The sequence below is a fragment of the Panulirus ornatus genome, chromosome 1 (genome assembly GCF_036320965.1).
Source record: "Panulirus ornatus isolate Po-2019 chromosome 1, ASM3632096v1, whole genome shotgun sequence".
Taxonomy (NCBI): domain Eukaryota; kingdom Metazoa; phylum Arthropoda; class Malacostraca; order Decapoda; family Palinuridae; genus Panulirus; species Panulirus ornatus.
In genome coordinates this window covers 73,305,951-73,328,253 of record NC_092224.1, presented here as the reverse complement: position 1 = coordinate 73,328,253, position 22,303 = coordinate 73,305,951, and the positions used below count along the sequence as shown (strand labels likewise).

The following is a 22,303-nucleotide window of genomic DNA, read 5'->3' as shown; positions in this document are numbered from 1 at the left end:
GTATTGGTCATAGAGAGGTTTGGATGTGAAGGGTCCTATGCTTTTGTAAAGAAAAGAGTACCAAGTATGTTGAAGTGGAATTTTATTGAGGGATCTTTGTTTCATTGTGTAAGTGTTGATTTTTTGCAGTTGCAAGGCAGCACCTTAAAGAAGATCCATTCTTATCACTCTAATCTAGCACCTACTCATGAAGCACTCCCTAAACCATTCCAATGAAATCTCCTTTTCCAAAGAGCATACAAATATTCACAAGAGATGCCACTACTCAGAATTCAGCCATAAACAACCTTATACCTAAATAGGAAAATCATGAAAATCCAACACAAAATTTCTCAGAAACAACTGCCCACCCACCCTTCTCTCTCACTGATACATGAAAGTGATATGAACACTTCACTGGTCTTATCACACATACTCCCATTACAGATTTTATTTATGATTTCAGATTGGACACACATACACTTGGCTTTCTTTGCCAGTTTTTTAGGAAAACTTAATGTATTAATCAAATTGAATCAAATTTTGTCTCATGGTGCCAGAGCCATCATGCTCTCCATGGTATAAAGAACCACCCCAACACACACACCTTGCTGGACACCCACTCTAGCACCTCCAACTTTGTGCCTCCCTGTTGTGGATGAGATCTTGGTCCCAAAACACTTAGAATGAAATTCTCCTGTCTTTAATGCTGGACAGTACCTGGTTTGTTTGTAGCTAGCAAAGACTGTAGTCAAAGTCAGATTCTGTCAATGTTTGTAGATTGAAACTTCATTCCTTTTTCAAAGACTAGCATTTTTTTTAGTCAGTCATCAGGCTTTTAAGTGTTTTTTAAACATCTTGAATTGGTGTACAGATTGAAAAAGGAAGAAAGCAAAAAAATTTTTTTTTAAAAGAAAGTTATCAAATTTACTCTGATGATTTCATATGTGTCTGTCACAGGTTGGGGAAAATGGTACAGGAAAAACAACCTTGCTGAAGATTCTACTTGGAGAACTAGAACCCACTAGTGGCCACAGAGTTGCCAATAGGTAAGACCTTTTTAGTATGGATATTAGAACCAACTTTTGGCCAGAAATTCCTGTAAGAATGTACTATAGTTGCCAGCTGCTATATATATATACACACACACACACACTCATACATACATGTTGTTTTCATATTTGTTCATTGTTTCCCATGTTTGTGAGATAGCAGAGGAACAGATGAAGAAAGGTTTATTTGCCCAAATCCTTTCTTTAGCTGTCATATGTAATTTACTGAAGTCACAGCCCCTAGCTTCACTTTTTTTTTTTTTTGCTTTCCACTGGCTGCTTCATATGCCTTTGTTCAGTACATTGAGAGCACATCATCCCCGTCTTCCAAATCACTCCAGTTTCCTCTTTCCCATGCATGCCTTCTTACTTTCACATATATATATATTATTATTTACTTTATTTTCTATTGATTGCCATTTCTTGCATCAGCATCGTAGCGTCAGGAAACATATGAAGAATGCCCACCCATTCCTATAAACATACATATACATAAACACCCATCCACTCCTATAAAAATTTTTTTTTTTTTTTTTGCCGCTGTCTCCCGCGTTTGTGAGGTAGCGCAAGGAAACAGACGAAAGAAGTGGCCCAACCCACCCCCATACACATGTATATACACACGTCCACACACGCAAATATACATACCTACACAGCTTTCCATGGTTTACCCCAGACGCTTCACATGCCCTGATTCAATCCACTGACAGCACGTCAACCCCGGTATACCACATCGATCCAATTCACTCTATTCCTTGCCCTCCTTTCACCCTCCTGCATGTTCAGGCCCCGATCACACAAAATCTTTTTCACTCCATCTTTCCACCTCCAATTTGGTCTCCCACTTCTCCTCGTTCCCTCCACCTCCGACACACATATATCCTCTTGGTCAATCTTTCCTCACTCATTCTCTCCATGTGACCAAACCATTTCAAAACACCCTCTTCTGCTCTCTCAACCACGCTCTTTTTATTTCCACACATCTCTCTTACCCTTACGTTACTTACTCGATCAAACCACCTCACACCACACATTGTCCTCAAACATCTCATTTCCAGCACATCCATCCTCCTGCGCACAACTCTATCCATAGCCCACGCCTCGCAACCATACAACATTGTTGGAACCACTATTCCTTCAAACATACCCATTTTTGCTTTCCGAGATAATGTTCTCGACTTCCACACATTCTTCAAGGCTCCCAGAATTTTCGCCCCCTCCCCCACCCTATGATCCACTTCCGCTCCCATGGTTCCATCCGCTGCCAGATCCTCTCCCAGATATCTAAAACACTTTACATATACATAAACACCCATACACGCACATATACATACATATTCATAAATAGACACATACATATATACTATTTATTTTTTTATTTATTATTCTTAGTCGCTGTCTCCCACATTAGTGAGGTAGTGCTTGGAAGCATGAAAGAATGGCCCAACCCACCCGCATACACATATATATACTTGATAGGCCACAGATGCACATATACATACCTATACATTTCAAAGTATACATACATATACATACACAGACATATACATATATGCACATGTACATATTCATACTTGCTGCCTTCATCCCTTCCCTTTCCCACCCCGCCACACATGAAATCCCCCCCAGGCATGCATGAGGTAGCACTAGGAAAAGACAACAAAGGCCACATTCGGTCACACGAAGTCTCTAGCTGTCATGTGTAATGCACTGAAACCACAGCTCCCTTTCCACTTCCAGGCCCCACAAAACTTTCCATGGTTTACCCCAGACGCTTCACATGCCCTGGTTCAATCCATTGACAGCAAATCAACCCAGGTATACCGCATCGTTCCAATTCACTCTATTCCTTGCACGCCTTTCACGCTCCTGTATGTTCAGGCCCCGATTGCTCAAAATCTTTTTCACTCCATCCTTCCATCTCCAATTTGGTCTCCCACTTCTCGTTCCCTCCACCTCTGATATATATATCCTCTTTGTCAATCTTTCCTCTTTCATTCTCTCCATGTGACCAAACCATTTCAGTACACCCTCTTCTTCTCTCTCAACCACACTCTTTTTACTACCACACATCTCTCTTACCTTTTCATTACGTACTCGATCAAACCACCTCACACCACATATTGTCTCCAGACATTTTATTTCCAACACATCCACCCTTCTCCACACAACCCTATCTATAGCCCATGCCTCGCAACCATATATACATACATACACATGTACATATTCATACTTGCTTGTCTTCATCCATTCCTGGCTTTACCCCACCCCACAGGAAACAGCATTGCTTCTCCCCCCAGACAAAAAAGGCCACATTCATTCACACAAAGTCTCTAGCTGTCATGTGTAATCCATGGAAACCACAGCTCCCTGTCCACATCCAGGCCCCATAGACCTTCCTATGGTTTACCCTAGATTACACCTTTCAGAGTAGCACACTCTCTTCAAGGAAATAGCTTAAGACTACACAATTGATGCGATTGCCTGATAGTCCCATACCCTGATGTCCCGATGTCCCAGACCCAGGTCTCGAATGTCACTTAGAGCAATTTCTAGGGTAATTTAGCTTGGCAGTCCTATGCATAGATATCGTTTTTGGCTGCTGGCCAAAAAGTATATCTTGTGGGTAAACAAGCTCTTTCCTGCTAAAAGCAAAGTTATTCCAAGAGCACTTCCCCAAGAACTTCATAGATCACTTTGATGGACTGACATAGAGGATCTCAAAATAGTCCATACCTTGAAGATCCTCAGGAACTTCTATGGTGGTTTGGATGGATGCACTGAATAGGGCTTCCATTCTTTGGAGTAGGTGCATTATGAGTTATGTAGGTGCATAAATTAAGATGTAGGTACAGAGTCCTTTTGTATCAAGAAAAGTAGCTGTTGATGTCATGGTTTTTCATTTCTAATGGACAACAGTGTGACTCTGCTACCTGTTGAACAAAGGCTCTTCCAATTCTTTGCCAACTTAGAGTTAGTGGAAAAGATTGTTTCCCTAGTTGTGTTTGAAAGCCTTTCTCTCCAAGTCTTTAATCTTCAAGGAATATACTGTGTCTTTGACAGATTCCCTATCAAGATTAGACACAATGTCCATAGGGAAGGAAGCTTTCACTTGGTTCCTATTATTATGAGTGGCACCCTAGTTGGATTTTTCACCAGTAAATCTTCTGGAAGCTCTTCTCAACTAGTTGAATTGTAGGGTTTATATACACTTGTAGCCCAAGAGTGGGACAAACAACTATGTTTCCAGAGATCCCTGCAGAGTGCCATACTCATGTTACCTCAGGTTCATCAAAATCATTCATGTTTTTAAGAAAGACCCTGGGTTCTGGCATTTACATGGATGATCTTTTCTCAAATACTTCTGCTGACTTAGGTTTGAAAATTGCTTAACTTTCACCCAGAGACAATACCAGTCAGTCTGGAAAACCTGTGAGTCCTTCTTGGAAAAATATGTTGTATGTAACTGAAGCCTTACATTTAGAGGCTTGTCTAGCCTTTTTCATGAATAAAGTATGAATAGTGACCCTGTTACCTCTAACTGGAATGCCATCCCATAACTCATATTTTTATGTTTTGCATCAGTTTGACTGGCCTTATATGGAATATACTCCAGTCTTTCTTTCTGATGAGACTAGTTGCTTCTCCACTGCATCCCAGGTTGGAGCTTCAAGAAGTTGTAGTCCCCATAGTTTTCTGGCAGTGTAACTCCATAAGGTCTCTTATGAAAACTCTTCCTTTTAACCTTGGGGTCTGGAAGGAGAATTGTTGCATGTTATGTCTGGACATCAGGTAGGTGATAAGTTGCTTCAAAAAGTCAGCTTTGATATTGAGAAAATCATTACTCATTCCACATTCCCCTGTATATATATGAGTAACCTCTTAAGGCCATTGAATCTGGAGACTGACGTTGATAGGCAGCCACACAATGAAGGGAAAGTCTGTATGACATCATTGGTGGTAAGGTACTGGTAAGTTTGATAAATGGTAATTCGTATTTAGTAGAATTTTTCATGCAGTTCTTTATTACACAAAGCTTTGTTTTTTGTATGTATAATGTGACTGCAGAATTATTTGCCATGGGTTCCTCTACCATGGTGAGTGAATAAGATGGCTTTTCCTACAGAACTGCATGCCAGGAGGCCAGGTGATAGTTGACTCAAAATCATGCTTTTGAAAGCCAGAAATTTTATTTTGGATAGTGGAAAGTAGATACTGTACCTCAACATTTTGTTTAATTTTGTCTTTTATATTTGTTCACTATTTCATGTGTCAGGAAGATCGCACCAGCAACAGATTAAGAAAGGTCTCACTCACTTGCACCCATTCCCTTGTTGTCATGTATCTATATTTTTCAAGTTCATTAACAATGATAGATTACAAACTTTCCTCTGTGTCTTTAGATTTTAAGAGTAATTCATTCTTTATGTTTTGGTTTTGCTTGATGTGACTTTGTTTAGGTAAATGTTATGAATTGTAGTTCTTTTTGTAATGGAGGTAGTATCTTAAATGAAACAGTAAATGACAGTGCTTTCCTGTTAGAAGAGTCTCAGGTTCCTCCCCTATACTCATTTTAAATTTTCCATCCCCTATGTACTCTTTATTGTTATAATCTCTTACATTTCTTTGTATGCCTTTTTTGCATAACTTTAATTCTTTTACATTCTCTCAATACTTTTTATTCATCTCACATACCCCTACACATGCTTTTACCAACTTACCCAACAACTTTCATTTACTAATACACATTTTCTTGTCCTCTTTCTTTAGAAGATGCAAACATTAGAACAAAATCATAGGAAAATGTATTTGCACAGACAGCCATAGTAGACTGACATTTATTTCATGTATATTATTCAAGTTAAAGAGTAACTTTATATTTTATGTTTGGTATACTCAATATTTTCATTTTGATTTCTTTCTTTCTAGGTCTCTGAGAATAGGCTACTTTACTCAACATCATGTGGACCAGTTAGACATGAGGGTCTGCTCAGTAGAACTCTTGCTAAGCAGATATCCAGGTTTGTTCATAAATGCTCTGAATTAGCTTTTTTTGACTAGAATACATATATTTTATATATTGTACATAACCACCGTCTCCCGCGTCAGCAAGATAGCACAAGGACACAGACGATGTATCACCCAACCTACCCATATACATATGTATATACATAAACAGCCACACATGCACATATACATACACAGACACACACACACACACACTTACATATATATATATTTATTTTTTTTTTATTATACTTTGTCGCTGTCTCCCGCGTTTGCGAGGTAGCGCAAGGAAACAGACGAAAGAAATGGCCCAACCCCCCCCCATACACATGTATATACATACGTCCACACACGCAAATATACATACCTACACAGCTTTCCATGGTTTACCCCAGACGCTTCACATGCCTTGATTCAATCCACTGACAGCACGTCAACCCCGGTATACCACATCGCTCCAATTCACTCTATTCCTTGCCCTCCTTTCACCCTCCTGCATGTTCAGGCCCCGATCACACAAAATCTTTTTCACTCCATCTTTCCACCTCCAGTTTGGTCTCCCTCTTCTCCTCGTTCCCTCCACCTCCGACACATATATCCTCTTGGTCAATCTTTCCTCACTTATTCTCTCCATGTGCCCAAACCACTTCAAAACACCCTCTTCTGCTCTCTCAACCATGCTCTTTTTATTTCCACACATCTCTCTTACCCTTACGTTACTCACTCGATCAAACCACCTCACACCACACATTGTCCTCAAACATCTCATTTCCAGCACATCCATCCTCCTGCGCACAACTCTATCCATAGCCCATGCCTCGCAACCATACAACATTGTTGGAACCACTATTCCTTCAAACATACCCATTTTTGCTTTCCGAGATAATGTTCTCGACTTCCACACATTCTTCAAGGCCCCCAGAATTTTCGCCCCCTCCCCCACCCTATGATCCACTTCCGCTTCCATGGTTCCATCCGCTGCCAGATCCACTCCCAGATATCTAAAACACTTCACTTCCTCCAGTTTTTCTCCATTCAAACTCACCTCCCAATTGACTTGACCCTCAACCCTACTGTACCTAATAACCTTGCTCTTATTCACATTTACTCTTAACTTTCTTCTTCCACACACTTTACCAAACTCAGTCACCAGCTTCTGCAGTTTCTCACATGAATCAGCCACCAGCGCTGTATCATCAGCGAACAACAACTGACTCACTTCCCAAGCTCTCTCATCCCCAACAGACTTCATACTTGCCCCTCTTTCCAAAACTCTTGCATTTACCTCCCTAACAACCCCATCCATAAACAAATTAAACAACCATGGAGACATCACACACCCCTGCCGCAAACCTACATTCACTGAGAACCAATCACTTTCCTCTCTTCCTACACATACACATGCCTTACATCCTCGATAAAAACTTTTCACTGCTTCTAACAACTTTCCTCCCACACCATATATTCTTAATACCTTCCACAGAGCATCTCTATCAACTCTATCATATGCCTTCTCCAGATCCATAAATGCTACATACAAATCCATTTGCTTTTCTAAGTATTTCTCACATACATTCTTCAAAGCAAACACCTGATCCACCTGTATAAAAAGAAATAAAAAGAGCGTGGTTGAGAGAGCAGAAGAGGGTGTTTTGAAGTGGTTTGGGCACATGGAGAGAATGAGTGAGGAAAGATTGACCAAGAGGATATATGTGTCGGAGGTGGAGGGAACGAGGAGAAGAGGGAGACCAAATTGGAGGTGGAAAGATGGAGTGAAAAAGATTTTGTGTGATCGGGGCCTGAACATGCAGGAGGGTGAAAGGAGGGCAAGGAATAGAGTGAATTGGAGCGATGTGGTATACCGGGGTTGACGTGCTGTCAGTGGATTGAATCAAGGCATGTGAAGCGTCTGGGGTAAACCATGGAAAGCTGTGTAGGTATGTATATTTGCGTGTGTGGACGTATGTATATACATGTGTATGGGGGGGTTGGGCCATTTCTTTCGTCTGTTTCCTTGCGCTACCTCGCAAACGCGGGAGACAGCGACAAAGTATAATAAAAAAAAAAAATAATATATATATATATACTTAGAAAAGCAAATGGATTTGTATGTAGCATTTATGGATCTGGAGAAGGCATATGATAGAGTTGATAGAGATGCTCTGTGGAAGGTATTAAGAATATATGGTGTGGGAGGCAAGTTGTTAGAAGCAGTGAAAAGTTTTTATCGAGGATGTAAGGCATGTGTACGTGTAGGAAGAGAGGAAAGTGATTGGTTCTCAGTGAATGTAGGTTTGCGGCAGGGGTGTGTGATGTCTCCATGGTTGTTTAATTTGTTTATGGATGGGGTTGTTAGGGAGGTGAATGCAAGAGTTTTGGAAAGAGGGGCAAGTATGAAGTCTGTTGGGGATGAGAGAGCTTGGGAAGTGAGTCAGTTGTTGTTCACTGATGATACAGAGCTGGTGGCTGATTCATGTGAGAAACTGCAGAAGCTGGTGACTGAGTTTGGTAAAGTGTGTGAAAGAAGAAAGTTAAGAGTAAATGTGAATAAGAGCAAGGTTATTAGGTACAGTAGGGTTGAGGGTCAAGTCAATTGGGAGGTGAGTTTGAATGGAGAAAAACTGGAGGAAGTGAAGTGTTTTAGATATCTGGGAGTGGATCTGGCAGCGGATGGAACCATGGAAGCGGAAGTGGATCATAGGGTGGGGGAGGGGGCGAAAATTCTGGGAGCCTTGAAGAATGTGTGGAAGTCGAGAACATTATCTCGGAAAGCAAAAATGGGTATGTTTGAAGGAATAGTGGTTCCAACAATGTTGTATGGTTGCGAGGCGTGGGCTATGGATAGAGTTGTGCGCAGGAGGATGGATGTGCTGGAAATGAGATGTTTGAGGACAATGTGTGGTGTGAGGTGGTTTGATCGAGTAAGTAACGTAAGGGTAAGAGAGATGTGTGGAAATAAAAAGAGCGTGGTTGAGAGAGCAGAAGAGGGTGTTTTGAAATGGTTTGGGCACATAGAGAGAATGAGTGAGGAAAGATTGACCAAGAGGATATATGTGTCGGAGGTGGAGGGAACGAGGAGAAGAGGGAGACCAAATTGGAGGTGGAAAGATGGAGTGAAAAAGATTTTGTGTGATCGGGGCCTGAACATGCAGGAGGGTGAAAGGAGGGCAAGGAATAGAGTGAATTGGAGCGATGTGGTATACCGGGGTTGACGTGCTGCCAGTGGATTGAATCGGGGCATGTGAAGCGTCTGGGGTAAACCATGGAAAGCTGTGTAGGTATGTATATTTTGCGTGTGTGGACGTATGTATATACATGTGTATGGGGGTGGGTTGGGCCATTTCTTTCGTCTGTTTCCTTGCGCTACCTCGCAAACGCGGGAGACAGCGACAAAGCAAAAAAAAAACAAAAAAAAAAAAATACACATGTACATATCCATACTTGCTGCCTTCATCCATTCCTGTAACCACCCCGTCACACGTGAGGTGGTTTGATCGAGTGAGTAATGAAAGGGTAAGAGAGATGTGTGGTAATAAAAAGAGTGTGGTTGAGAGAGCAGAAGAGGGTGTATTGAAATGGTTTGGTCATATGGAGAGAATGAGTGAGGAAAGATTGACCAAGAGGATATATGTGTCAGAGGTGGAGGGAATAAGGAGAAGTGGGAGACCAAATTGGAGATGGAAGGATGGGGTGAAAAAGATTTTGAGCGATCGGGGCCTGAACATACAGAAGGGTGAAAGGCATGCAAGGAATAGAGTGAATTGGAATGATGTGGTATACCTGGGTCGATATGCTGTCAGTGGATTGAACCAGGGCATGTGAAGTGTCTGGGGTAAACCATGAAAAGTTTTGTGGGACCTGGATGTGGAAAGGGAGCTATGGGTTCAGTGCATTACAAATGACAGCTAGAGACTGAGTGTGAGCGAATGTGGCCTTTGTTGTCCTTTCCTGGCGCTACCTCGCGCGCATGTTGGGGGAGGGGGTGCATTTCATTTCTGGCGGGGTGACAGCAGGAATGGATGAAGGCAGCATGTATGAATATGTACATGTAGGTATACTTTTTCATTTGGCAGTGTGATTCTTGTTTGTAGAATTTCAGTCAACTCAGAACATGATAAATGAAATCATGGTGGTCATTTGTTTGATGAGGGTGGTAAGATATCAGTTTGGTAGTTTAAAATTTCCTTGAATAGGCATACTTGGTCCAATATCTGACAGGTTGTCATTGTTAACATGTTAGTAATTTTTAGAAAAAAGTATATTTTGAATTACTTTTCCAGGCAAGGCTGTTGAGGAGTATCGTCGTCAACTTGGTTCATTTGGAATCAGTGGTGATTTAGCTCTTCAGCAAGTTGCAAGCCTATCAGGAGGACAGAAGTCCCGTGTGGCGTTATCCCTGATGTGTATGGGTAACCCCAACTTTTTCATCCTTGATGAGCCTACCAATCACTTGGATATAGAAACAATTGAATCCTTAGGAGAAGCAATTCAGAAATTTAAGGTTAGTTTTCTAATAACTCATTTTCTATGGATATGCTTAAAAAAAACCTTATTGCCTGTTAGACTGTGTAACAAATTTTTATTTTTATTTTTCTATTTTTTTTTTCCCTAGGTAATAAATGTTTTCTAATTGAATGTCTAAAAAGTATAGAAAATGGTTATTATTCCCTTGAAACTTTGCTTTGTGATCAGGACAGTGATATTTTGAAATTTACCTATGTACAGAGCATCAGATCGGGGAAGAGCAGCGTAATTTCAGAAGTGGTAGAGGATGTGTGGATCAGGTGTTTGCTTTGAATTGAAGAAAGTGTGTGAGAAATACTTAGAGAAACATGGATTATTATGTGGCATTTATGGGTCTGGAGAAGGAATGACGGGGTTGATAGAGATGCTTTGTGGAAGGTCTTAAGAGCAAAGGGTGTGGGAGATAAGCTGCTAGAAGCAGTGAGAAGTTTTTATCAAGGGTGTAAGGCATGTGTTCGAGTAGGAAGAGAGGAGATTGGTTCCCAGTGAAGGTCTCTCTGCGGCAGGGGTGTGTGATTTCCCCATAGCTGTATAATTTGTTTATAGATGGGTTGGTTAGGGAGGTAAATGCAAGAGTTTTGGAGAGAGGGGCAAGTATGCAGTCTGTTGGGGATGAGAGGGCCTGAGAAGTGAGACAGTTGTTCGCCAATGATACAGCACTGGTGGCTGATTTGAGTGAGAAACTGCAGAAGTTGGTGACCAGGTTTCGAAAAGTGTGTGAAAGGAGAAAGTTGAGAGTTGAATAAGAGCAAGGTTATTAGATTCAGTAGGGTTGAGGGACAAGTTAAATGGGATGTAAGTTTGAATGGAAAAAAATTGGAGGACGTGAAGTGTTTTAGATATCTGGGAGTGGACTTAGCAGTGACTGGAACCATGGAAGTGGAAGTGAGTCACAGGGTGAGGAGGGGGCGAAGGTTCTGGGAATGATGAAGAATGTGTGGAAGGAGAGAATGTTATCTCGGTGAACAAAAATGAGTATGTTTGAAGAAACAGTAGTTTCAACAGTGTTATATGGTTGCATGGCATGGGCTATAGATAGGGTTGTATGGAGGAGGGTGGATGTGTTGGAAATGAAATGTTTGAGGTCAGTATGTGGTGTGAGGTGGTTTGATCAAGAAAGTAATGAAAGGGTAAGAGAGATGTGTGGAAATATAAGGAGTGTGGATAGAGAGCAGAAGAGGATGTGTTGAAATGGTTTGGACATTTGGACACATGGAGAGAATGAATGAGGAAAGATTGACAAAGAGGATATATGTGTTAGTGAACAAGGAGCAGTGGGAGACTGAATTGGAGGTGGATGAATGGAATGAAACAGATTCTGAGCGATCAGGGCCTGAACATACATGAGTGTGAGAAGCATGCAAGGAATAGACTGAATTGGAATGATGTGGTATACTGGGATCGATGTGCTGTCAATGGACTGAACCAGGGCATGTGAAGCATCTTGGGTAAATCATGGAAAGGTTTGTTGGGCCTGGATGTGGATAGGGAGCTGTGATTTTGGTGCATTATACATGATAGCTAGATATAGTGTGAATGAATGTGGCCTTTTTTGTCTGATTTCCTGGTGATACTTCGCTGAAGCAGGGGTAGCGACAGGAATGGATGAAGGCAAGCAAGTATGAATATGTACATGCATATATATGTATATGTCTGTGTGTGTATGTATATGTTGATATGTATATGCCTGTATATGTGTGTGTATGAGCGTTTATGTGTATATGAGTGGATGGGCCATTCTTCGTCTGTTTCCTGGTACTATGCTGATGCGGGAAACTGCATTCAAGTATAATAAATAAATAAATATATTTAGATATATCCCATGGGGATAGGGGAGAAAGACTACTTCCCACGCATTCCCCAAGTGTCGTAGAAGGCGAATAAAGGGGACAGGAGCAGGGGGGCTAGAGACCCTCCCCTCCTTGTATTTTGACTCTAAATGGGGAAACAGAAGGAGTCACGCTGGGAGTGCTCATCCTCCTTGAAGGCTCAGACTGGGGTGTCTAAATGTGTGTGGATGTAACCAGGATCAGAAAAAAGGAGAGGTAGGTAGTATGTTTGAGGAAAGGAACCTGGATCTTTTGGCTCTGAGTGAAACGAAGCTTAAGGGTATAGGGGAAGAGTGGTTTGGGAATGTTTTGGGAGTAGTCAGGGGTTGGTGAGAGGACAAGAGCAGAGGAAAGAGTAGCACTGCTCCTGAAAAAGGAGTTGTGGGAGTATGTGATAGAGTGTAAGAAAGTAAATTCTAGATTGATATGGGTAAAACTGAAAGTGGAGGAGAGAGATGGGTGATTATTGGTGCCTATGCACCTGGTCATGAGAAGCAAGTGTTTTGGGAGCAGCTGAGTGAGTGTGTTAGCAGTTTTGATGCACAAGACTGGGTTATAGTGATGGGTGATTTCAATGCAAAGGTGAGTAATGTCGCAGTTGAGGAAATAATTGGTGTACATGGAGTATTCAATGTTGTAAATGGAAATGGTGAAGAGCTTGTAGATTTGTGTGCTGAAAAAGGACTGATTATTGGGAATACTTGGTTTAAGAAGAGAGATATACATATGTTTACATATGTAAGCAGGAGAGATGGCCAGAGAGCGTTATTGGATTACGTATTAATTGATAGGCGTGTGAAAGAGAGACTTTTGGATGTTAATGTGCTAAGAGGTGGAACTGGAGGGATGTCTGATAATTATCTTGTAGAGGCAAATGTGAAGATTTGTAGAGGTTTTTAGAAAAGAAGAGAGAATGTTGGTGTGAAGAGAGTGGTGAGAGTAAGTGAGTTTGGGAAGGAAACTTGTGTGAGGAAGTACCAGGAGAGACTGAGTGCAGAATGGAAAAGGGTGAGAGCAAAGGACATAAGTGGAGTGGGGTAGGAATGGGATGTATATAGGGAAGCAGTGATGGCTTACGCAAAAGATGCTTGTGGCATGAGAAGCATGGGAGGTGGGCCAATTAGAAAGGGTAGTGAGAGGTGGGATGAAGAAGTAAGATTATCAGTGAAAAAGAAGAGAGAGGCTTTTGGACGATTTTTGCAGGGAAGTAGTGCAAATGACTGGGAGAGGTATAAAAGAACGAGGCAAGAGGTCAAGAGAAAGGTGCAAGAGGTGAAAAGAGGGCAAATGAGAGTTGGGGTGAGAGAGTGGGATTAAATTTTAGGGAGAATAAAAAGATTATTAGTGAAAGAGAAGAGAGAGGCATTTGGACGATTTTTGCTGGGAAATAATGTAAATGACTGGAAGATGTATAAAAGAAAGAGGGAGGAGGTCAAGAGAAAGGTGCAAGAGGTGAAAAAGAGGGCAAATGGGAGTTGGGGAGAGAGAGTATCATTAAATTTTAGGGAGAATAAAAAGATGTTTTGGAAGGAGGTAAATAAAGTGCGTAACACAAGGGAACAAATGGGAACATCAGTGAAGGGGGCTAATGGGGAGGTGATAACAAGTAGTGGTGATGTGAGAAGGAGATGGAGTGAGTAATTTGAAGGTTTGTTGAATGTGTTTGATGATAGAGTGGCAGAAATAGGGTGTTTTGGTCGAGGTGGTGTGCAAAGTGAGAGGGTTAGGGAGAATGATTTGATAAACATAGAGGAGGTAGTAAAAGCTTTGCAGAAGATGAAAGCCGGCAAGGCAGCAGGTTTGGATGGTATCGCAGTGGAATTTATTAAAAAAGGGGGTGACTATATTGTTGACTGGTTAGTAAGACTATTTAATGTATGTATGACTCATGGTGAGATGCCTGAGGATTGGCGGAATGCTTGCATAGTGCCATTGTACAAAGGCAAAGGGGATAAAAGTGAGTGCTCAAATTACAGAGGTATAAGGTTGTTGAGTATTCCTGGGAAATTATATGGGAGGGTATTGATTGAGAGGGTGAAGGCATGTACAGAGCATCAGATTGGGGAAGAGCAGTGTGGTTTCAGAAGTGGTAGAGGATGTGTGGATCAGGTGATTGCTTTGAAGAATGTATGTGAGAAATACTTGCAAAAGCAAATGGATTTGTATGTAGCATTTATGGATCTGGAGAAGGCATATGATTGAGTTGATAGAGATGCTCTGTAGAAGATAGTAAGAATATATGGTGTGGGAGGTAAGTTGTTAGAAGCAGTGAAAAGTTTTTATTGAGGATATAAGGCATGTGTACGTGTAGGAAGAGAGGAAAGTGATTGGTTCTCAGTGAATGTTGGTTTGCAGCAGGGGTGCGTGATGTCTCCATGGTTGTTTAATTTGTTTATGGATGGAGTTGTTAGGGAGGTGAATGCAAGAGTTTTGGAAAGAGGGGCAAGTATGCAGTCTGTTGTGGATGAGAGAGCTTGGGAAGTGAGTCAGTTGCTGTTCGCTGATGATACAGCGCTGGTGGTTGATTCGGGTGAGAAACTGCAGAATCTGGTGACTGAGTTTGGTAAAGTGTGTGAAAGAAGAAAGCTGAGAGTAAATGTGAATAAGAGCAAGGTTATTAGGTGCAGTAGGGTTAAGGGACAAGTCAATTGGGAGGTAAGTTTGAATGGAGAAAAACTGGAGGAAGTGGAGTGATTTAGATATCTGGGAGTGGATTTGGCAGCAGATGGAATCATGGAAGCGGAAGCGAGTCACGGGGTGGGGGAGGAGGCAAAGTTTCTGGAGCATTGAAGAATGTGTTGAAGGCGAGAACATTATCTCTAAAGCAAAAATGGGTATGTTTGAAGAATAGTGGTTTCAACAATGTTATATGGTTGCGAGGCATGGGCTATAGATAGGGTTGTGCATTGGAGGGTGGATGTGTTGGAAATAAGATGTTTGAGGACAATATGTGGTGGGAGGTGGTTTGATTGAATAAGTAATGAAAGGGTAAGAGAGATGTGTGGTAATAAAAAGAGTGTGGTTGAGAGAGCAGAAGAGGGTGTATTGAAATGGTTTGGTCACATGGAGAGAATGAGTGAGGAAAGATTGACAAAGAGGACATATGTGTCAGAGGTGTTGGGAATGAGGAGAAATGGGAGACCAAATTGGAGGTGGAAGGATGGAGTGAAAAAGATTTTGAGCGATTGGGGCCTGAACATGCAGGATGGTGAAAGGCATGCAAGGAATAGAGTGAATTGGAACGATGTGGTATACTGGGGTCGAGGTGCTGTCAGTGGATTGAACCAGGGCATGTGAAGCATCTGGGGTAAACCAAGGAAAGTTTTGTGGGGCCTGGATGTGGAAAGGGAGCTGTGGTTTTGGTGCATTGTACATGACAGCTAGAGACTGGTGTGAACGAAAGTGGCCTTTGTTGTCATTTCTAAGCGCTATCTCACGCACGTGCGGGAGAGGGGGGGTGTCATTTCATGTGTGGCGGTGTGGCGATGGGAATGAATTAAGGCAGCAAGTATGAATTATGTACATGTGGATATATATGTGTGTCTGTATATGTATATGTATGTATACGTTGAAATATATAGGTATATATATATGTGCGTGTGTGGACGTGTATGTATATACATGTGTATGTGGGTGGGTTCGGCCATTCTTTCGTCTGTTTCCTTGCAATACCTTGCTAACGCGGGAGACAGCGACAAAGTGTAATAGAATAATAGAAATATCCCATGAGGATAGGGGAGAAAGAATACTTCCCACATATTCCCCGTGTGTTGTAGAAAGCGAATGAAGGGGGTGGGAGCAGGGGGCTGGAAACCCTCCCCTCCTTGTATTTCAATTTCTAAAAGGGGAAATAGAAGAAGGAGTCAAGTGGGGAGTGCTCATCCTCCTCGAAAGCTCAGATTGGGGTGTCTAAATGTGTGTGGATGTAACCAAGATGAGAAGAAAGGAGTGATATGTAATATTTTTGAGGAAAGAAACCTGGATGTTCTAGCTCTGAGTGAAAGAAAGCTCAAGGTAAAGGGGAAGAATGGCTTGGAAAAGTCTTGGAAGTAAAATCAGGGATTGGCGAGAGGACAAGAACTGAGGAAGAAGTAGCACTACTGAAGCAGGAGTTGTGGAAGTGTGATAGAGTGTAAGAAAGTAAATTCTAGATTAATGTGGTCATGAGAAGAAAGATCATGAGGGGCAAGTGTTTTGGGAGCAGCTGAATGAGTGTGTCAGCATCTTTGGCACACAAGACTGGGTATTAGTGATGGATGATTTAAATGCAAAGTTGAGAAATGTGGCAGTTGAGGGTATAATTTGTTGTACATGGGTATTCAGTGTTGTGAATGGAAATGGTGAAGAGCTTGTGGATTTGTGTGCGGAAAAAATACTTGATTGGGAATACCTGGTTTAAAAAGAGATATATATATATATACATAAGTATACATAAGTATTGATTGAGAGGGTGAAGGCATGTACAGAGCATCAGATTGGGGAAGAGCAGTGCGGTTTCAGAAGTGGTAGAGGATGTGTGGATCAGGTGTTTGCCTTGAAGAATGTATGTGAGAAATACTTAGAAAAGCAAATGGATTTGTATGTAGCATTTATGGATCTGGAGAAGGCATATGATAGAGTTGATAGAGATGCTCTGTGGAAGGTATTAAGAATATATGGTGTGGGAGGCAAGTTGTTAGAAGCAGTGAAAAGTTTTTATCGAGGATGTAAGGCATGTGTACGTGTAGGAAGAGAGGAAAGTGATTGGTTCTCAGTGAATGTAGGTTTGCGGCAGGGGTGTGTGATGTCTCCATGGTTGTTTAATTTGTTTATGGATGGGGTTGTTAGGGAGGTAAATGCAAGAGTCCTGGAAAGAGGGGCAAGTATGAAGTCTGTTGGGGATGAGAGAGCTTGGGAAGTGAGTCAGTTGTTGTTCGCTGATGATACAGCGCTGGTGGCTGATTCATGTGAGAAACTGCAGAAGCTGGTGACGGAGTTTGGTAAAGTGTGTGGAAGAAGAAAGTTAAGAGTAAATGTGAATAAGAGCAAGGTTATTAGGTACAGTAGGGTTGAGGGTCAAGTCAATTGGGAGGTGAGTTTGAATGGAGAAAAACTGGAGGAAGTGAAGTGTTTTAGATATCTGGGAGTGGATCTGTCAGCGGATGGAACCATGGAAGCGGAAGTGGATCATAGGGTGGGGGAGGGGGCGAAAATTTTGGGAGCCTTGAAAAATGTGTGGAAGTCGAGAACATTATCTCGGAAAGCAAAAATGGGTATGTTTGAAGGAATAGTGGTTCCAACAATGTTGTATGGTTGCGAGGCGTGGGCTATGGATAGAGTTGTGCGCAGGAGGATGGATGTGCTGGAAATGAGATGTTTGAGGACAATGTGTGGTGTGAGGTGGTTTGATCGAGTAAGTAACGTAAGGGTAAGAGAGATGTGTGGAAATAAAAAGAGCGTGGTTGAGAGAGCAGAAGAGGGTGTTTTGAAATGGTTTGGGCACATGGAGAGAATGAGTGAGGAAAGATTGACCAAGAGGATATATGTGTCGGAGGTGGAGGGAACGAGGAGAAGAGGGAGACCAAATTGGAGGTGGAAAGATGGAGTGAAAAAGATTTTGTGTGATCGGGGCCTGAACATGCAGGAGGGTGAAAGGAGGGCAAGGAATAGAGTGAATTGGAGCGATGTGGTATACAGGGGTTGACGTGCTGTCAGTGGATTGAATCAAGGCATGTGAAGCGTCTGGGGTAAACCATGGAAAGCTGTGTAGGTATGTATATTTGCGTGTGTGGACGTGTGTATGTACATGTGTATGGGGGGGGGGGGTTTGGGCCATTTCTTTCGTCTGTTTCCTTGCGCTACCTCGCAAACGCGGGAGACAGCGACAAAGTATAAAAAAAAAAAAAAAAAAAAAAAAAAAAAAAAAAAAAAAAAAAAACATAAGTATACATAAGTATATGGATGATTTAAATGCAAAGTTGAGAAATGTGGCAGTTGAGGGTATAATTTGTTGTACATGGGTATTCAGTTCAGTGTTCAGAGTGGATCTGGCAGCGGATGGAACCATGGAAGCGGAAGTGGATCATAGTGTGGGGGAGGGGGCGAAAATTCTGGGAGTCTTGAAGAATGTGTGGAAGTCGAGAACATTATCTCGGAAAGTAAAAATGGGTATGTTTGAAGGAATAGTGGTTCCAACAATGTTGTATGGTTGCGAGGCGTGGGCTATGGATAGAGTTGTGCGCAGGAGGATGGATGTGCTGGAAATGAGATGTTTGAGGACAATGTGTGGTGTGAGGTGGTTTGATCGAGTAAGTAACATAAGGGTAAGAGAGATGTGTGGAAATAAAAAGAGCGTGGTTGAGAGAGCAGAAGAGGGTGTTTTGAAATGGTTTGGGCACATGGAGAGAATGAGTGAGGAAAGATTGACCAAGAGGATATATGTGTTGGAGGTGGAGGGAACGAGGAGAAGAGGGAGACCAAATTGGAGGTGGAAAGATGGAGTGAAAAAGACTTTGTGTGATCGGGGCCTGAACATGCAGGAGGGTGAAAGGAGGGCAAGGAATAGAGTGAAATGGAGCGATGTGGTATACCGGGGTTGACGTGCTGTCAGTGGATTGAATCAAGGCCTGTGAAGCGTCTGGGGTAAACCATGGAAAGCTGTGTAGGTATGTATATTTGCGTGTGTGGACGTATGTATATACATGTGTATGGGGGTGGGTTGGGCCATTTCTTTCGTCTGTTTCCTTGCGCTACCTCGCAAACGCGGGAGACAGCGACAAAGCAAAAAAAAAAAAAAAAAAAAGTATATGTATGTGAGTAGGAGCAATATTCAAAGGGCATTATTGGATGTGTGCTAATTGATGGGCGTGTAAAAGAGAGACTTTTGGATGTTAATGTGCTTAGAGGGGTAACTGGAGGGATGTCTGATCACTATCTTGTGGAGGCAAAAGTGGAGATTTGTAGAGGTTTTCATAAAAGAAGAGAGAATGTTGGGAGAAGAGAATGGTGAGAATAAGTGAGCCTGGAAAGGAGACTTGTGTAAGGAAGTACCAGGAGAGATTGAGTGTAGAATGGCAAAAGAGAGCAAATGACATGAGGGGAGTGGATGAGGAATGGGATGTATTTAGGGAAGCAGTAATGGCATGTGCAAAATATTCATGTGGCATGAGAAAGGTGGGAGATGGGCAGATTGGAAATGGTAAAGAGTGGTAGGATGAAGAAGTAAAGTTGTTAGTGAAAGAGAAAAGATAAGAGTGGCAGATGTAGGGTGTTTTGGTCGTGGTGGTGTGCAAAGTGAGAGGGGTCAGGGAAAATAGTTTGGTTAAGAGAGAAGAGGTATTGAAAGCTTTGCGGAAGATGAAATCTGGCATGGCATCGGGTTTGGATGGTATTACACTTGAATTTATTAAGAAAGGGGGTGACTGTGTTGTTGATTGGTTGTTAAGGATATCCATTGTATGTATGGATCACGGTGAAGTGCCTGAGGATTGGCAGAATGCATGCATAATGCCATTGTACACAGAGAAAGGGGATAATGGTGAGTGTTCAAACTATGGAGGTCTAAGTTTGTTGAGTATTCCTGGGAAATTGTATGGAGGGTATTGATTGAGAGGGTGAAGGCATGTATAGAGCATCAGATTGGGGAAGAGCAGTGTGGTTTCAGAAATTGTAGAGGATGTGTGGATCAGGCGTTTGCTTTAATGAATTTGTGAGAAATATTTAGGAAAACAAGTGGATTAGTACTTGGTATTTATGGATTTGGAGAAGGCATATGATAGGGTTGATAGATATGTTTTGTTAAAGGGTGTCAGGCATGTGTCCCAGTAGGAAGAGAGGAGGGTGAATGGTTGCCAGTGAAGGTTGGTTTGTGACAGGGAAGTGTGATGTCACCATGGATGTTTAATTGATTTATGGTTGTGGTGGTGAGGTTATTAAATGCAAGAGTTTTTGAGAGAAGGGTGAGGATGCAGTCTGTTAGGGAAGAGAGGGCATGGGAAGAGAGTCTGTTGTTGGTGGCCAGTGATACAGAACTGGTGGTTGATTCAAGTGAGAAACTGCATAAGAGTATGAAATGGAAAAAGTTGAGAGTAAATGTGAATAATAGCAAGGTTTATTAAGCTCAGCAGGGTTGAGGGACAAATTAGTTTGGATGTAAGTTAAAATGGAGAAAAATTGGAGGAAGTGAAGTGTTTTAGATACCTGGGAGTGGACTTGGCAGTAAGTGGAACCATGGAAGCAGAAGTGAGTCATAGGGTGGGGACAGAGGTTCTGAGAGCACCGAAGAATGTGTGAAAAGAAAGAACATTATCTTGAAGGGCAAAAATGGGTATGTTTGAAGTAGTAGTAGTTCCAACAATATTATATGGTTGTGAGGCATGGGCTGTAGATAGGGTTGTGTGGAGGAGGATATATGTGTTGGGAATGAAATATTTGTGGTGTGAAATGGTTTGATAGAGTAAGTAATGAAAGGGTAAAAGAGGTGTGGAAATAAAAAGTGAGGTTGAAAGAGCAGAAGAGGGTGTGTTGAAATGGTTTGTACATAGAGAAAGAATGAGTGAGGAAACGTTGACAAACTATGTATGTATATATGCATATGTATGTGTTTGTACATATATGTATATGATATGTATGTATGTGAGTGGATGTGTCTTTCTTCATCTGTTTCCATGCTAGCATGGGAAATGGCAGTTAAGTATAATAATGATGAAAAATGTAATATAGTAACATATTCTTGTTTCATTAGCTTTAAGTGTTTAATTATTTCATAGTTGGGTGAACACTGGGGGTGATTTCAAAAATGCAGGCATTATGTTTAAGTATTATTGGTAGGAGAATAACTTTCAGTATTTTATTACAGGGTGGTGTTGTTCTTGTTTCCCATGATGAACGTCTAATACGTATGGTCTGCACTGAACTGTGGGTGTGTGGAGATAAGAAGGTTCGATGCATGGAAGGTGGCTTTGATGAGTACCGAGAACTTATTGAGAAGGAGATCCAAACTACCTTATAAGGACTGTTCTAGGGCTCTGGAAATCAGAATGAATTTTCAGATAATTGTAGAACTTTGGCCTTTTTTTTAAACAGCTTCATAATGAAAAAAAGGAAGTTACATAATAGTGTTTGACATCTAATAACTTGTTGGGAGGACAGTAATGGTATACTCATATGCTTTTATACTTGACAGAAGTGTTTATATAAATTGCATATATCTGTATGTATTTCATTCCTGAAATTTTCATTATTTAAACAATATAAGCAATATTTATCTATCTTTTTGCTTTCATTGACCAAACAATAATTGCATAAATTTCCTTGGTTGTACCATGAGTTTTGATAGAGCTATTTGTATTTTACTACATTTGATGGTGCTAGAAATTTGTGCAGCATTTCAAGCTTTAGTTTTCCTTCGGATTAAATTATTATCCACATTATATGCAGCACACTTGTAGCTTTGTTTTTATAACCCCTTAATACCCTTATGTCTCAGGAAGTATAGCAGATATTTTTTCTTATTCTTGAAACACAAAGACTTTACCTGCATAACTTTCAATTGTTGAAGATGGTGTCTCTAAGAAGGGAAGGTGGTTGCAGAGAAGCTTGTACAGTCATCCCAGACTAGCAAATTTAGTTACTCCCTCTGCATGAAACCCAGGAAGGTACAACAGTCAAATTTCATTAAACAATGTATCAAGACATTCAACACAACAAATGAGAGGGTACCAAGAGGCCAACCCAATGTGAGCCTGACAGCCACCGCAATCACTTATCTGCCCACAAATATTTGCAAATTATTGTGATTTGTGACTTTGTCAAAAATCACTTTTTTTTACTTGCATTTGTTTTAAAATCATTGTCTTACAATGATATGCCAGATAAACACTGAATTTGAGTACCTATTTACCTACAAGTACATATGATGAAATTTTGCCATGA

At 41.4% G+C, this 22,303-nt stretch overlaps 1 protein-coding gene across 1 annotated transcript in view; it reads left to right on the top strand.

Moving 5' to 3' along the window:
• Nucleotides 1–21,818, top strand: part of LOC139749614 (ATP-binding cassette sub-family F member 3) — a 97,495-nt gene extending 75,677 nt beyond the window's left edge. The window contains exons 12-15 of the mRNA XM_071663750.1: nt 940–1,028; nt 5,961–6,052; nt 10,319–10,539; nt 21,228–21,818. Of these exons, the coding sequence (XP_071519851.1) occupies nt 940–1,028; nt 5,961–6,052; nt 10,319–10,539; nt 21,228–21,380 (555 nt within the window). The 3' untranslated portion in view covers nt 21,381–21,818. The remainder of the gene's footprint in view (nt 1–939; nt 1,029–5,960; nt 6,053–10,318; nt 10,540–21,227) is intronic.
• The last annotated feature ends 485 nt before the right edge of the window (nt 21,819–22,303 follow it).